This window comes from Pogoniulus pusillus, chromosome 41 (genome assembly GCF_015220805.1).
Source record: "Pogoniulus pusillus isolate bPogPus1 chromosome 41, bPogPus1.pri, whole genome shotgun sequence".
Lineage (NCBI taxonomy): Eukaryota > Metazoa > Chordata > Aves > Piciformes > Lybiidae > Pogoniulus > Pogoniulus pusillus.
The window spans coordinates 1023720-1040039 of NC_087304.1; the positions used below are offsets into that span (position 1 = coordinate 1023720).

A 16320-nucleotide genomic window follows, 5' to 3' on the forward strand; every position below is an offset into this window, starting at 1 on the left:
AGCCTTCTCCTCTGCAGGCTGAGCAGCCCCAGGGCTCTCAGCCTCTCCTCCTCAGGCAGTGCTGCAGTCCCTGCAGCCCCTTGCAGCCCTCCCTTGGGCTCTCTCCAGCAGATCCCTGTCCCTCCTGAGCTGGGGAGCCCAGACCTGGGTGCACTATTCCAGGTGGGGCCTCACTAGGGCAGAGCAGAGGAGGAGAATAACCTCCCTGGATCTGCTGGACACTCTCTCCTGAATGCCCCCAAGACCCCTTTGTCCTTCTTGGCCAGCAGGGCACTTTGCTGTCCATGCAGACCTTGCTGCCCAGCAGCACCCCCAGGTCCCCCTGCAGAGGGCTGCTCTCCAGCAGGTCACCTCCCAGCCTGTCCTGCTGCAGTTCCTTCGCAGGGCAGGACTCTGCAGTTAGCAGATGATGGTCAGAGATGTGCTAATGGCTTTGGCAAGGTTCTCTGCCCAGTGGCAGCACCAGATGTGACCCAACTCTCCAGGGAATGCCACACACAAGGTCGAGACCCACGCACAGGCTCAGGCTGCCTGTGGACATCACAGCGTGGCAGTTCTGGTGCCCACCCCTGTGAGCTGCCAGAGGATGTGCATGAAATGAAAACAAAGAGCTGCAGGAGTCTCAGGCCAAGATCAGAGATGGTTAAAGCAGCTCTGAGCCAGCTGGGATCAAATGAAAAGCTTCAGCATGTGCACCTGGGGCTAACCCTGGTGGAGCAGGGTTGGTGTTCTCCAGCAGCTGGCTCTGACCACAGCTATGCAAAGACCTCTCCCCAGCAGCTCCTTTCTCCCTGCTTTCTGCCCTCCCTCTCCCAGGTTCCAGGAGCTGCACAGGTGGATAGGTGGAGGAGCCAACAAGGAGAGGAGCACTGCTGGGCCTTGTATTAACTAATAGAGAGGGACTGGTTGAGGACATGAAGGTGGGGAACAGCCTCGGGGACAGTGACCATGACATGGTGGAGTTTAGTGTTCTACAGGGTGGAATCAGAGCAACAAGCAGAGTTGCAACCCTGGGCTTCTGCAGAGCTGACCCTGTGCTCTTCAGGGCCATGCTGGCAGCAGGCCCAGGGCTAAGGCTCTGGAGGGGAAAGGAGCCCAAGAGAGTTGGCTGATTTTTCATGACCACTTCCTCCCAGTCCAAGCCAGCTGTGTGCCCCTGAGTGAAACATCAGGTAGCTGTGCCAGGAGACCTGCATGGCTGAGCAAGGAGCTCCTGCAGGAACTCTCTGGGAAGAAGGAATCTTACAGGCCATGGCAGAAGGGATTGGTCACTTGGGAGAACTATAGAGAAGTAGTCAGGGCTTGTAGGGAGGTAGCAAGGAAGGCCAAAGCCCTCCTGGAACTGAAGCTGGCAAAGGAAGTACAACAGAACAAGAAAGGCTGCTTCAAACCCATCAGCAGGAAAAGGAAGCCCAGGGAAGGTGTGGGCAGTGCTGAGCCAGGAGGCAGCCTGAGAACTGAGGGTGCAGAGAAGGCAGAGCTGCTGAATGCCTTCTGTGCTTCATCTTTACCCCTAAGGCTGAGCTCCCCTATGGACTCCAGCCCCCGGGTGAAGGAGAGGAAGCCTGGAGGAGAGAGAGCTCCCCACTGGTCAGTGCAGACTGGGTTAGGATCAGTGACACACATTGAACACTCACAAGTCCCTGGGCCCTGATGGGCTGCACCCAAGGGTGCTGAGAGAACTGCCTGAGGTTATCACTCTGCCACTCTCCATCATCTTTGCCAACTGGTGGCAGACAGGAGAGGTGCCTGAGGGCTGGAGCAGAGCCAATGGCACTGCAGCCTTCAAAAAGGGCAAGAGAGAGGTTCCAGGAGACCACAGACCAGGCAGCCTCACCTCCAGCCCTGGAGAAATGGTGGAGTGGCTCCTGCTGGAGGGCATCTCAAGGCACTTGGAAGAGAAGAAGTTATCAGGAGTAGCCAGCATGGATTTACCAAGGGGGAGTCCTGCTTGGCTAACCTGAGAGAATTCTGTGATGCCATCACTGAATGGGCAGATTCAGAGACAGCAGTGGCTGGAGTCTGCCTTGACCTTAGCAAGGCCTTTGGCACCATCTCCCATGGCATTTTAGTGAGCAAGCTGAGGCAGTGTGGGATGGAAGAGCAGACATGAGGTGGGTTAGGAACTGGTTGCAAGAGAGAGCTCAGAGGGTGGTGATCAACGGTGCCAGGTCCAGCTGGAGAGGATCAGTGCTGGGTCCAGTCCTGTTCAACATCTTCATCAATGCCATTGCTGAGGGCACAGAGAGACAGAGTCTGCTCAGCAAGTTTGGTGCTGACACCAAGCTGGGAGGCTTGGCTGAGACAGCTGCAGGCTGTGCTGCCATCCAGACAGCCCTGAGCACACAGCTGGGCACAGAGGAACCAGATGAGGCTCCACAAGGCCAAGAGCAGAGTCCTGCACCTGGGGAGGAAGAATAAACTGCAGCAGTCCAGGCTGGGAGGTGACTGCTGGAGAGCAGCCCTGTGGAGAGGGACGTGGGGGTCCTGGTGGCTAACAGTTCCCCATGGCACAGCAATGTGCCCTGGTGGCCAAGAGGCCAATGGGGTCCTGGGGTGCATTAAGCAGAGTGTGTCCAGCAGATCAAGGGAGGTTCTCCTCCCCCTCTACTCTGGTGAGATCTCATCTTGAATACTGTGTTCAGTTTTGGGCTCCCCAGTTTCAGAGGGACAGGGATCTGCTGGAGAGGGTCCAGTGGAGGGCTGCAAGGATGATGAGGGGACTGGAGGCCATGGCTGATGAGGAGAGGCTGAGGGCCCTGGGGCTGCTTAGTCTGGAGAAGAGAAGACTGAGAGGGGATTTGATAAATGTTTATAAGTATCTGAGGGCTGCCAGGAGGGGGGGGACAGGCTCTGCTCACTGCTGCCTGGGACAGGACAAGCAGCAATGGGTGTAAGTTGAAGCAAAAGAGGTTCTGCCTCAACACAAGGGGGAACTTCTTGCCTGTAAGGATTCCAGAGCCTGGCACAGGCTGCCCAGAGAGGTTGTGGAGTCTCCTTCTGTGGAGCCTTTCCAGCCCTGTCTGGATGTGTTCCTGTGTGCCCTGGGCTAGATTGTGTGGTCCTGCTCTGGCAGGGAGTTGGACTCGGTGACCCCCTTGGGTCCCTTCCCACCCCTAACATCCTGTGAGCTGTGATCTTCTGCCTCTGCAGCCTGAGTGAGACCGTGGAGAGACTCCCCTGCTCCCTGGAGTGCCCCTGGGCTGTGGATGTGCCCTTCCCTGATCACAACCCTTTGAAGACGATGGAACATAGCTGCCCAGTGCCAGCAGCCAGCTTGCAGCCCCCCCAGCACGGCCCCCTGGCTCTCATGGACTCGGTGTGTGCAGACTTCTCCAGACTCCTGGCTCGATGCTGTCTCGGTCTGACCCCTGCCTGCCAGCACAGACGCCAGGGAGAGCTCCCCGGTGAGGACTCGGGCAGGAGCTGATGTCCCTCGCCAGTCTCAGCACCAGTTGAGCTTTGCCTTTCCTCACACCATCCCTGAGTGATGTATTCCTCTCTTCCTCTTCAGCAGCCTGTCCCTGCCCTGCCTCCTGCATCCACACTTCTTCATTCACTCCCAAGTTCTATGTTGAGCCAGGATTGACACAAAGAGTCCTGGAATGGCTCAGGTTGGAAGGGACCTTAGAGATCATCGACTGCAACCCTCCTGCCACAGGCAGGGACACCTCTCAGCTAGATTTGGCTGCTCAAGGCCTCATCCAGCCTGGTCTTCAACATCTCCCGGGCTCCACAGCCTCCCTGGGCAGCCTGTGCCAGTCTCACCACCCTCAGCTCCCCTCTAACCCCGCTCTGCCTCAGCTCCAAACCATTCCCCTTGGCCTGTGTCTAGAGACCCTCATGAGAAGACCTTCTGCAGCCTTCCTCTGGAGGTAGGAGTCAGAGAGAGCAGCAGATGTTGAGCTTTGGGGTGGAGCAGCAGATCACAGGTGTTAGGGATTGGAAGGGACCTCCACAGATCCAGTCCAAGCCCCTGCCAGGGCAGGACCATCCAACCTAGCTCAGGGCACACAGGAACACATCCAGGCAGGGCTGGAAAGGCTCCACAGAAGGAGACTCCACAACCTCTCTGGGCAGCCTGTGCCAGTGCCCTGGGATCCTCACCAGCCTTGGTGCCCTTCTCTGGACACCTTCAAGCACCTCAACATCTTTCTCAATGTGAGGAGCCTGGAACTGGGCACAGCTCTCAGGTGTGGCCGGAGCAGCGCTGAGCAGAGCAGCTCCAGACACTGATTAGATCCCCTCTCGGCCTTCTCTTCTCCGGACGGAGCAGTCCCCTCAGCCTCTCCTCAGCAGGCACAAGCTCCTGAGCTGCGGGAGGCAGCAGCAGGCTCCTGCAAACCAAAGGGTTTAAGTTCTCCTGCCCGGAGAGAAGGCTGGGGGAGGTACGGCCGAGGCCAACACAGCCTCTGCGGGCAGACCCTGCGGGACTGCACCCCGAGGTGCCAACGGCGGCGAGCAGCAGGAACTAAGGCTCCGCCGAACGTACGGAGTGAAGTCGGTGCTGCAGCGGAGCGCCAGCGAGGAGCCGGCAGGCTCGCAGGCCCCAGTGCGCGGCTGCAGGAGCGCAGACGCCGCCCGGGGAGCTGCAGCGCAGCAACGCCAGGAGCCTGCCGCAGCCCAGCCCCGCCCCGGCCCCGCCTGCCGCAGCCCAGCCCCGCCCCGGCCCCGCCTGCGGCAGCTCAGCCCCGCCCCGGCCCCGCCTGCCGCAGCCCCGCCCACTCCTCCCGGCCCGGCCCAGGCCCCGCCCACTCCTCCCGGCCCGGCCCAGGCCCCTCCCACTCCGCCCGGCCCGGCCCAGGCCCCGCCCACTCCGCCCGGCCCGGCCCAGGCCCCGCCCCCTGCCCGGCGGCGCGCGGGGCGCGTGCGCGGGACGCCGTAAAGCAGCGTCCGGTGCGCGATGCATTGTGGGCGCTCGCGGCAGTAAAATGGCGGACCTGGCGAACGAAGGTAGGCGGCGCTGGCCCGGAGCAGCGGAGCCGCCGGGCCCCTCGCGGCCGCTCTGCCGCCTCGGCCCCGGCCTGGCCCCGCCGTCCGCTCCCGGCCGTGGGCGCAGGCCGGCCCGGCCCGGCCCGGCCCGTAGTGCGCGCCCCCTGCCTGCGGCCTCTCTGCGCCCTGGCCCCTCCGGGGCGAGCAGCCGGACAAAGGGAGCGCTCGGCCGGGCCGCGCCGCTGCTGCTCCGCTCTTCGGGGCCAGCTCCGGGGGGGGGACGTCCACTCTGCTGCGGGGGTCGGGGGTGGCGGTTTGGGGCCGGCGCCTGCAGGTGCCTCCCGCTGGGCGGTGTTGAGGCGGCGGCCCTCGGGGGCGGCGGCCCCGCCGAGTCTCTGCCCCTGCCCATCCTGCCAGCCCCGGGCGCCGAGGGGTGATTCTCACCGGGGCTTCTGCCCGGGGCAGCGCGGAGCCGCCTTGTATGCCTCCCTGCCCGGGGCCTTTTTGGCCGTTGCCCGCAACTTTAGGGCCACCGTAAACCACCTCTGAACTCCCACCGGTGTCAGTGCCTTCTCTAGCGGAGGCAGTGGCAGAGGCGGTTACGCAGAGCAGGCTGGGGTACAGATTGGGTTTCCGAGCAGCAGAGAGTCCCTGCGGTAACGAAGTGGTGGTTTGGCCTTCCTCTGAGGGGCTCGGGCAGCCGCGGGCTGCGCTGCTGTGCGGTGCGGCCGCTGCGCTCCCGGGCGGGGGCAGCCGTGGGTGGGTGACGGTCGCCGGCCACGCTTTGCCTGTCGGAACGAATCGCTTCCCTCCGGGCCTCTGCAGAACCAAGAGTGCCTCAGCTCTCTGTGTTGCTCCTCGTGGTCCTCAGATGGTGCAGGGCAGGTTGAAATGCCCCGAAGGAGACAGTGAGGCTGGAAGGCCTCTTCTGTACGTTTGGCCTCTACCAGTGGCACTCACAGGGCTGATACCAACTTCAAACGCCAGGAAGCAACTATCTGTGGTAGGTGTAGCTTTGGCAGATGAAGCCCACAAGCAGCTGTCCGCATGATTGTGCTGGTTTGACAGCTCCTGTGATGCAGCAGGGCTTGGGCCGTTGGCTCTCTGACTGCAGATGAGCTGTCAGTGCCCAGAGAGGCATGAGTGGGCTCGGGGTGGCAGTGAGTAGTCAGATGTGTGTGGACTGCTTGTGGGCAGTGTCAGGGCAGTGTTTACAGCTGGCCTTTGCAGTGGGTTTTGATGGTTCACTGTGTCTTTAAAAGCAGCAGTTTGGGAATGGCTGAGTTGTGCAAGACCCTTATGTTACCCTCCCACTCTGCACTGAGCTCTGCTGAGCCCCCAGTGACCACTGTGAGTTGCCTCTTTTGATGCTTCACTGTCGCACAGTTCTGCCTCTGGTTCCCTGTAGGCTCCTGGAGAAGCCAGGCAGAGGGAGTGTGGTGCCATTGCTTCTCATCTCATCTGCCCTTTTCTCTCCAGACCCCTTCCCAGCTTCAGTGCCTTTCCTCACCTGCTACTGTCTTTCATTTCTGCTTGCATTTCCTCCCAGAGTTGTCATCTTCTGTTCCTTCTTGCAATGAGAATATGACCTCCATTAAATGAAGCCAGGCCAGCTTGCTTCTGAGCCACTGCCTCTTCTGCTGGGTCTAAAGCCCTCACTGCTCTCTGCTGTTCGTTGTCTTTCCTCTGGTTCTGTGTTTGAGGAGTCTCTCTGTGTGCCAGTGCACATAGAGGTGTTTGCTGGGGTTGGCATTTCTCCTGCAAGTCAGAAGAACTCACCATGAGCTGGCAGGGGCTGCTTGCAGCCCGGAGACAGCCACCTGCTGGGCTGCAGCCAGAGCATTGAGAGCAGCAGGACAGAGACCCCACTTGCAGCACTGCCTCCAGTTCTGGGGAACCCAGCACAAGAGGCACATGGAGCTGATGGAGAGGGTCCAGAGGAGGCCACAAAGATGATCAGAGGCTGGAGAACCTCTGTTATAGGGACAGGCCTGGGAGAGTTGGGGCTGTTGAGCCTGGAGAAGACTCCAGGAGGGCCTCAGAGCAGCCTTCCAGTACCTGAAGAGGCTCTAGGAAAGCTGTGGAGGGACTTTTGACAAGGGCTGGGAGTGCCAGAATGAGGGCCAGTGGCTTTGAGCTGGGAGAGTGGAGAGTGAGAGTGGAGATGAGGGAGAAATTGTTGAGAGGGAGGGTGGGGAGAGACTGGCACAGGCTGCCCAGGGAGGCTGTGGCAGCCTCCTGCCTGGAGGTGTTCAAGGCCAGGCCTTGAGCAAGCTGGGCTGGTGGAGGTGTCTCTGCCCATGGCAGGGGCTTGGAACTGGGTGATCTTGAAGGTCCCTTCCAGCCCACACCATTCTGTGTGACTAAGTCAGTGCGTTCCAGAGTCTTTACTTGCCTTGGCTGCTGGCTCTGAGCTGGCAGTGATGCTCTCAGGTGGCTCTTGTGTTCTCTTCCTTCTTAAGCACCTCCATCTCCAATGTTTTTCCTGGGGCTGCAGGTGGATGTTTTCCTTCCTTGTGCCCAGGTATTTTCACTCAAATACTGGAAGTGATGCTTTTGGTGCTGCTGGTTCTTTGATCTCCTGCTTCACATCACCCTTCTGGTTGGCAGTATTGGGTGTGGATGTTCACATTCCCAAGGCAGCTGTGGTTAAAGCAGAGCTCTCCATCAGCCCCGCTCTTGCCTGAGCTGTGCAGCAGTGCTGGCTCAGTCACACCTCAGTCAGGTGAGCAGATAAGGAGTTCTTGACACACACAGACCCAAGTACCCAGCTTTCAGTCATGCTTCCAGGTTAATTTTTCTCTGGGTGTTTCAGCAGCAGCTTTTCTCCTCTCTTTGTGCACGTGAAGCTTGCTGAGACTTCCCTGTTCGATTGCTGCAGCAAAGCTCCGCTGGGCCTTGAAAAGCTGTTTTATTCTGCCTGTGTCCTTTCATCCTGCTAATGCAAAGCTCTTTTAACCCCTGGCTTTTACCACTGCACCTCTTTGTTTCAGTTCATTCATTGCTTTTCCCTTTCAAACAGCACAGGACTTAGCTTTACCTTCTAGATTCTGATGTCTCAGTCTATTATCTGTCTTCAATCGGCACTGAGATGTCAATGCTGCCTCGAGTAACCATTCAACCAACGTCCTTCATGCATTCAGACCAGCTGAATGGGTGATCTTTCTGTGCTGCTTTTCTTCAAGGCTGCGGGCTTCCCTCTACTGTTCTCCTGGCTGCTTCACTTGCCTCCTTCTGATTGTTCCTGGATGTTTTTCCATTCACTGTTCTTTCTTTCTCTCCAGTGAGGCAGTGACCTTGGGCACCTGCCTCTTGTAGCAGTTTGAGAGCAAGCTGTGTCTTGGCAGAAGGTTGCTGGTTTAAGGGGGTCCAGTTCTGCAGAGGAGGGGGTGCAGGATAAGGTGCTCCTAGTGCCATTTCCCAGAGAAGATTTTACTGTGAGATACCCTAGAAACAGGTCCTGGTCTTGGCATTGTCCATCAGGAGAGGTGAGCTGGAGGATGCGGAGCTACCAGAGAGGAGGGGGCAGGAACTTCCTGGCTGCATGAAGCTCAGGTGCCTTTGTCACAAAGGTTTAGTGACCCTGGGATAAAGGCTTTGGGGACAGGCACTGGCAGAAGTTCAGTTACTGAACAGCAGAAGTTTGGGGGGGGCAGCACAGTCATTAGTTCTGTGTGAAATAGTTACTGAGTGGCACTGGAAATGCTCTGAACTCTGGTGGGCTCTTCTGTGATGGTCTCAACTGGGATTTCAGCCACGACTGTAAAGTGTTTTGGAGACCTAGAGAACTTCTGTCAAGGCCTAGGCTGCAGCCAGAGCAGTGTGGGCAGCAGGGCAAGAGAGGGGATTCTGTCCCCTGACTCTGCTCTGCTGAGACCTCACCTCCAATCCTGCCTCCAGTTCTGGTGTCCCCAGCAGAAAGACAGAGAGCTGCTGGAGAGAGTCCAGAGGAGGCCACAAAGATGATCCAAGAGCTGGAGCAGTTCTGCTGTGAGGACAGGCTGAGAGGGCTGGAGAGGAGAACACTCCAGGGGGGACTTCAGAGCTGCCTGCCAGTGCCTGAAGGGATCTGCCAGGGAGGCTTCAGAGGGACTTGTCCTGAAGGCATCTGGAGACAGGCCAAGGGGGAATGGTTTGGAGCTGACACAGAGCAAGCTTAGAGTGGAACTGAGGAAGGAGTTCTTTAGTGTGAGACCCTGGAACAGGCTGTCCGTGGAGGCTGGGGAGCCCTGGGGGTGTTGAAGGCCAGGCTGGATGAGGCCTTGAGCAGCTGAGTCTAGTTGAGAGGTGTCCCTGCCCATGGCAGGGCAGTTGGAGCAGATGGTCTCTGAGGTCCTCCCAACCTGAGCCATTCCAAGATTCTGTGCATTCCCAGTGCCCTGAGTGCTCCTCTCAGGAGCTGCTGGTTCCAGCTCCCTACCCTACCCAAGCAGGGACTTGGCTGTGCACAGCTTGCTGCTGCAGCTGCTCTGTAGAGGACAGGGTCTGCTGTGCTGGGAGTGCACTGAGCACCCTCCACTGCCCGAGACATTCTTCTGAGGGCTACAACCTGGTGGCTTCCTTCACGTTTCCTTTCAGGAGATCCCTGCACCACCTCTGGCAAGCTCTCTCCTTAGACCCAAAGCTGATTCATTTTGCTCTATGAAGTGAGCAAACAGCTCATGCTCAGGAGGAGCTCCCTGTGTGGACCTGCCTTAAACATGCAGCAGGTGAGGGAACTGAAGCAGTGTCAGAGCAAAAGCATTGATGCTTCTCTGTACTGGGCCAGTGCTGACATTGCTTCTGGGCTCTCCTTGGGGCTTTGTTGCCCTGACTTGGTAGTTTTGGGGGAGAAGCTGCCAGGCACCTTGGTGTCGCTCTGAAGTAGGCTGCCCAGGGAGGTTGTGGATGTCTCCTCTCTAGGGTGGGCAAGGCAAGGCTGGATGGGGCTTGGAGCAGCTGAATCCAGTTGAGAGGTGTCCCTGCCTGTGGCAGGGGGTTGGAGTAGATGAGCTGTGAGGTACCTTCCAACCTGAGCCATGCCAGGCTTCTGTGATTGCACCTGAGGGTTGTAGATCATACAAACAATCTTTTCTCCATGGACAAAGAGTGGCTGCAAAGGTAGCCCCAGTGATGGGGGCTTGCTGGGTGGGGGTTCTTCATGTGTCCACCCCAGATACCCTAAAGTGCTACTTCAGTTACAAGGCAGAGCACTTTCTTAATGCTTGTTAACACTCTGTGGAGTTCTTCTGGAGTGTTTCATGTCCACTGCAAAGCAGCTTTGCTGCCTCATGGTTTTCTGTCATGGAGTCAGCCAGGTTGGAAGAGAGCTCCAAGCTCAACCAGCCCTATCCAATCAACCAGACCATGGCACTAAGTGCCCCAGCCAGGCTTTGCTTGAGCATCTCCAGCCATGGGCACTCCACCACCTCCCTGGGCAGCCCATTCCAATGCCAATCACTCTCTCTGCCAACAACTTCCTCCTAACATCCAGCCTCAACCTGCCCTGCCACAGCTTCAGGCTGTGTCCCCTTCTTCTGGCCCTGGCTGCCTGGCAGCAGAGCCCAACCCCACCTGGCTACAGCCTCCCTGCAGGCAGCAATGAGCTCTGCCCTGAGCCTCCTCTGCTGCAGGCTGCACCCCCCCAGCTCCCTCAGCCTCTCCTCACAGGGCTGTGCTCCAGGCCCCTCCCCAGCCTTGCTGCCCTTCTCCAAACACCTTCCAGCACCTCAACAGCTCTCTTAAGCTGAGGGGCCCAGAGCTGGACACAGCACTCAAGGGGTGGCCTGAGCAGTGCTGAGCACAGGGGCATAAGCAGCTCCCTTGTCCTGCTGCCCACACTGCTCCTGAGCCAGCCCAGGATGCCATTGGCTGCTGCCCACCTGGGCACTACTGCCTCCTCTGCAGCTCCTCTCTCCCAGCACCCCCAGGTCCCTCTCTGCCTGGCTGCTCTCAGCCACTCTGGCCCCAGCCTGTAGTGCTGCTTGGGGTTGTTATGGCCAAAGTGCAGAACCCTGCCCTTGGCCTTGTTCAGTCTCATCCCATTGGCCTCTGTCCATCCAGCCTGGCCAGATCTCTCTGCAGAGCTCTGCTACCCTCTCACAGCTCCACAGCTGCTCCTAGCTTGCTGTCATCAGCAAACTGACTGATGCAGGACTTGATCCCCTGCTCCAGATCAGTGCAGTTAAGCTGCTGTAGCTGTCCTCTGACCTGCAGCATTGGCTTTGTGAGGTGCCTGAGCTGAAAGAGGGCAGTGCTGTAGTTCAGAGTGAATGATCTCTAGGAGTGCCACGGGGGCCTAAGAGATGAACTAAGAGCTGCTCTGCAAACAGATTTCTGCTCTAAGTGTGGGCTCTGGGATTTTTGTTTCATCTTAAATATGTCAAAGCCATTTTGCCTTCCCCTGCCAGCTGTGAAGAGCTGTCTGGGAGCAGCCTGCTTACTCGTGCTGTAGGAGACCAAAAGGTAGAGGGTCTGAAGGTGAAGGAGAGCATCAGGTGCTGTAGTTCACACAAAGCACCTCAGTGATGCTTTGACAAGAAGGCAGAAGGACCTCTTTGTCCCGTTGTGTTCCCCATGGCATCACTCAAGGTCTGGCTGTAGCTCTCCAGTCCTGTTTCATGTCCTTTCTGATGTAGAGTAGGAGTGGACCTTGCTTGTGGGCTCTTGGAGCTCCTCCTTGCTGTGTGGTGCCTTGCTCCTTGCTTCCAGTCTGTAGCTATCAGAGCCTTGCTTTGTTATCAGCACCTTCAGAACGTTCCAGTGCCACATCCTGCCCATATCTCTCTTAATAGGTTTGCTTTTTAGTAGGAGTATTCTGCCCCTTATCACCTTATTGCACTGACCTGAGCTGGTCAAATAAACATCAGGAAACTTAACTTTGAACTTCATTTTTGTCTTGACCCCCCCCCCCCCAGCCCCAGATAAGCCTTTCACAAGTAATAAATTGCCACTCTGAAAGGCTTCTCAGGAGTTAACAACCTAATTGCTGTGCTGCTTTTTAACATCCTTCATCTTTCTTCTCTCAGGTGATGCATTCTAATGGGTGGAAGTCAGAGCAGTTGTTCTCAACTTGTGTGCTCTTAGGGCTGAAGATTGCTTCTTCAGAGCCCAGTGAGGGCTCACTTAGCTGCAAGTGGCTCACTGTGGGTTCCCTGCCTCTCCTTCAGGTTTCCATGTGGTCAGGGATCTCAAAACTGTTCTGTTGCAGTGTCATTGTTAGCTTCAGGAAGAAATTCACTGCCTAACAACCTGGCTGCAGTGGCTCTGGGGAGGACTTGAGAGCTGTTTTTGTGGTGTGGGGCCTGGGTTCCTTCTGAGAGCTAAAGAATGGAGTTCCCAGGATGGTTGGGGATGTGGCTGTGTGACTTGAGGAGAGACAGAAGGAACTGGGCTTGTTCAGCCTGGAGTAGAGGAGGCTTCAGAGGTACATTTGGGACTCACCAGGGTCTGCAAGGTTATTAAAAAGGTGGAGCCAGGCTCCTCAGTGCTGTGTGTTGGAGGGACAGGAGGTGGAACAGGATATTCAGGCTGGGGAAAGGTTGGTTTGGGTTTGCTCACCCTAAGGACAGTCAAGCAGCAGAAGAGATTACCTTGGGAAGCTGCTCAGCCTCCACCCCTGGAAGATAAAACCAGAGTGGGTGACCTGATTAACCTGGTCTGACTTCATAGCTGACCTTGCTTGGGCAGGAGGTTGGACTAGAGACCTCCTGTGGCCCCTTCCAACCTGAATCACAGAACATTAGGGGCTGGAAGGGACCTCCAAACTCATCCAGTCCACCCCCCCTGCAGAGCAGGATCACCCAGACCAGATCACACAGGAGCACATCCAGGCAGGTCTGGAATATCTCCAGAGAGGGAGAACTCCACAACCCCCCTGGGCAGCCTGTGCCAAGGTTTTGTCACTCTCACAGTGTGAAACTCAAACCAGGACAAATGGAACTTCCTATGGCTCAGCTTCCCCCTTGTGCTGCCATTGGGCATCACTGAGCAGAGCCTGGCTGCAGCCTCTTGGCACTCACCTTTACATGTGTGTAAAGGTTCATCAGGTCACCCCTCAGGCTCTTTTCCAGACTCCCTCAGTCTCTCTTCAGTTCCCCTGGGCAGAGACACAGAAGTCTTGGAGGCCTTTGTCACTGCTTCACCAGAGGATTCACTCCATGAGCCCCATAACTACACAGAGGCCTTCAAATGTGGATTCAGAAGGGACCTGCTTAGCATCTGTGGTCTCAAAGTACCTGCTGGGGTTTTCCATGCTGGGTCCTTGTGGGCTGCAGTGAAGGTGTGAAGTTTTGCATTGTGGCTGCTGGGGGTGCCCCCAGCTGCTGTGGGGTGGGTGGGTGGAGAGGTGAAGCCAGGCCATGCCCTGGCCAGCTGCAGGAGGCATGATTGGCATTCAAGAGCTTGGTTCAGCACCCAGTGGCCACCTGTCAGAGTTAAGCATTTCACATCCAGTAGTGTGCAGGACTTGAATCATCATACAAGGGTTTGGGTTGGAAGGGACCTTAAAGATCCTCCTAAAGGCCCTGTCCAACCTGGCCCTGAACACTTCTGAGGGTGGAACCTCTGCAGCTGCTCTGGGCAACCTGTTCCAGTGCCTCTGCCCCCTCGTGGGAGGCTTTCTCCCTGGTGTCCAACGTAAATCCAGCTCAAAGCCATTCCCCTGGTCCTGGCGCTCCCAGCCCTTGTCCTAAGTCTCTCCACAGCTCTCCTGGAGCCTCTTCAGCTCTTGGAAGGCTACTCTGAGGTGTCCCTGGAGCCTTCTCCAGGTTCAACAGCCCCAGCTCTCAGCCTGTCCCCATAGCAGAGATTCTGCAGCCTGTGATCATCTTCAAGGCCTCCTCTGGACCTTTTCCAGCAGTTCAGTAACGATGCTGGAGAGGATCTTGGTGTCATCCCCACAGCTGCTGAGGGGACACCACTGTCCATAGTGCCAGCACTGCTCCCAGACCCTTCCTTTGCTCTGTTTTAGTTTCCTTTTAACTTGGTGGCAGTTCTGTGGACCTTCCAGATGCATCTTTTCCTGTAGGCCATGGTTCAGAGCCCATGGTGGAATGGACCCACCAAGGGAGAACCTGCAGTGGTGCTGCCTAGCTCAGACTGCACAGTCCTCATGCTGGAGTGGCACTTCGCAGCTCCTGTACTCACCATGTGGGATGAAAACCCAGGGCTCTGCAGCCTGGGAAGGAGAAGGATTCCAGGAGACCTCATAGTGGCCTGAAGGGGGCTACAGGAGGGCTGGGGAGGGACTATTGACAAGTGACAGGGGGAGGAGGAGGAGTGACAGAGGGGAGACTGAAAGTGGATGTTAGGAAGAAGTTCTATATAGTGAGGATGATGAGATACTGGCACAGGTTGCCCAGCACAAAAGATCTTTGATCCCATTCTGTGCTGCTGTGCTCCACAGCCTCCCTGGAGGTGTTCAGGGCCAGGCTGGATGAGGCCTCGGGTGACCTGTTGTAGTGGGAGGTATCCCTGCCTATGTCAGGGTGTTGGGACTGGCTGAGCTTTGAGGTCTCTTCCAACCTAACCCATTCTGTGGTTCTATAACCCATGCACCTCTGCTCTGCAAAGTGACTCCTGTGGTGGTGCTTCAGCTGAGAGGAGAATGTGGTTTGTGTAGGAGCCCTGACAGGAGCAGCAGGAAGCAGTGTGGAGCTCTTTAGCTAGAGTGGGATTGCATTCAGAAAGCCTCCCTGGGAATGGGAACTGGAGGCTGGGGACAGGTTTAAATGGGACATTTGACACTGGGGGGGTTGCCAAGTGAGGTGCTGGATGGTCAAGGACAACAGTAATGCTTTGCTTTTAATGTCTGCAGTGATTGGTGACAGCAAGGCTGAGGAGTGCAGGCAGTGCTGAAGGCAGCCAGGCTGGCAACACCTTCCTGCCTCGGGCAGCCATCAGGGAAGTGGTTCCAGTGGTGTGGGCTTGTGGCAGGTGTTGGAAGGAGCTGCCCCGTGAGAATGTGCTGGCTCGGCCCTGGCAGCAGTGGCAGCTCTTGGTGCCTGCAGTGCCATCTCCACATCTGCCAGGTGCCATCGTGTCAGTTGGTTTCCCAGCCAGCAGCAGGACTTGGTTCATCAGTGGGAGGAGCTCTCACATCTTCCCCAGGGGGATCATCTTAGAATGGTAGGGGCTGGAAGGGACCTCTGGAGATCATCCAGTTCCAGTCCCCCTCCAGAGCAGAGTCACCCAGGGCACACAGGAACACATCCAGGTAGGTCTTGAGAGCCTCCCAAGAAGGAGACTCCACAACCTCTCTGGGCAGCCTGCTCCAGGCCTCCAGCACCCTCACACCAAAGAAGCTTCTCCTCATGTTGTGTGGAACTTCCTGGGTTCCAGTTTGTGTCCATTGCCTCTTGTCCTGGCACAGGAGACCACTGAAGAGAGCCTGGCCCAGCCTGGCCCCTTCTTGACCCCTGCCCTGCATGTAAGCACTGATAGGATCTCCTCTCTCTTCTCCAGGCTGCCCAGCCCCAGGGCTCTCAGCCTTTCCCCGGCACACAGCTGCTCCAGTCCCTTCAGCATCCTGGTAGCCTCTATTGGACACTCTCCAGTAGTTTTCTGTCTCTTTGGAACTGGGGAGCCCAGAACTGGACACAGGAGTCCAGCTGTGTTCTCAGCAGGGCAGAGGACAGGAGGAGAACCTTGGAACCTTGTCTTGGCTTCTTGTCCTTCTCAGCTGCAGACTTGAAGCAAGTGAATTCTTTTCTAGCTGTTCCCTTTGGAACTGCTGCTGGGGTCTGAGGAGCTGCAGCTGCCCAGAGCTGAGCCCAAGTGATTGCAGTCAAAGATTTGCAAGGGGCAGGAGGAATGCAGAGGGAAATGTCTCTTGGGGTTCAGCAGGCAGCAGTGCAGGACCTGCCAGAGCCTTGCCAGCAGCTGGTGGGGTAGAGTTGTGCAGACCTGAGAGATGAGGCTGAGCAAAGGTCCTGGGTGTCAGGCAGAGGTGTCCTCACTTCCCAGCAGCAGAGCTGCTCCCAGTGTGTTCAGAGGGAGGAAGCCTTGCCAAGAGCAAAGTGTTGCAATGCTCTGGTGCCTGCTGATCATCCTCAGGCCATTAGAAATGATTTCTCAGCCAAAAGCCTTTTATTTCCTTGAGGGCCATTCCCTGTCCATTGTCCAGCACAATTATTGTGTGAAAGCTTTTCCTGTGCAGGGGGAAGGATCTTGCTGTGGAGTTCTCTCTGCTCTCCAGTCTCAATCTCCCCTCTGCCCTCTTCTACCCTTTCTGCTCCACCCATGCTGAGTGCCTGGGACAGCACAGCTCAGCTGTGCTGGGTGATGCCAGGGTCTGCACCAGGAGCTCTGCCCCAGGGCTGAGGGCTCCTCCAGGAGAGCAGCAATCTGCAGTGCAGGTCCTGGCCTCATCCAGGAGACAGGGATGGGCACATCCTGGCCTGGATCAAG

The 16320-nt window shown here is 57.3% G+C and overlaps 1 protein-coding gene across 2 annotated transcripts in view; it reads left to right on the forward strand.

The window, feature by feature from the left end:
* The first annotated feature begins 4877 nt into the window (after positions 1-4877).
* Positions 4878-16320, forward strand: part of RANBP3 (RAN binding protein 3) — a 62555-nt gene continuing 51112 nt past the window's right edge. For both annotated transcript variants that reach the window (XM_064174870.1, XM_064174871.1), the window contains exon 1: positions 4878-4953. In XM_064174870.1, the coding sequence (XP_064030940.1) occupies positions 4932-4953 (22 nt within the window). In that variant the 5' untranslated portion in view covers positions 4878-4931. The remainder of the gene's footprint in view (positions 4954-16320) is intronic.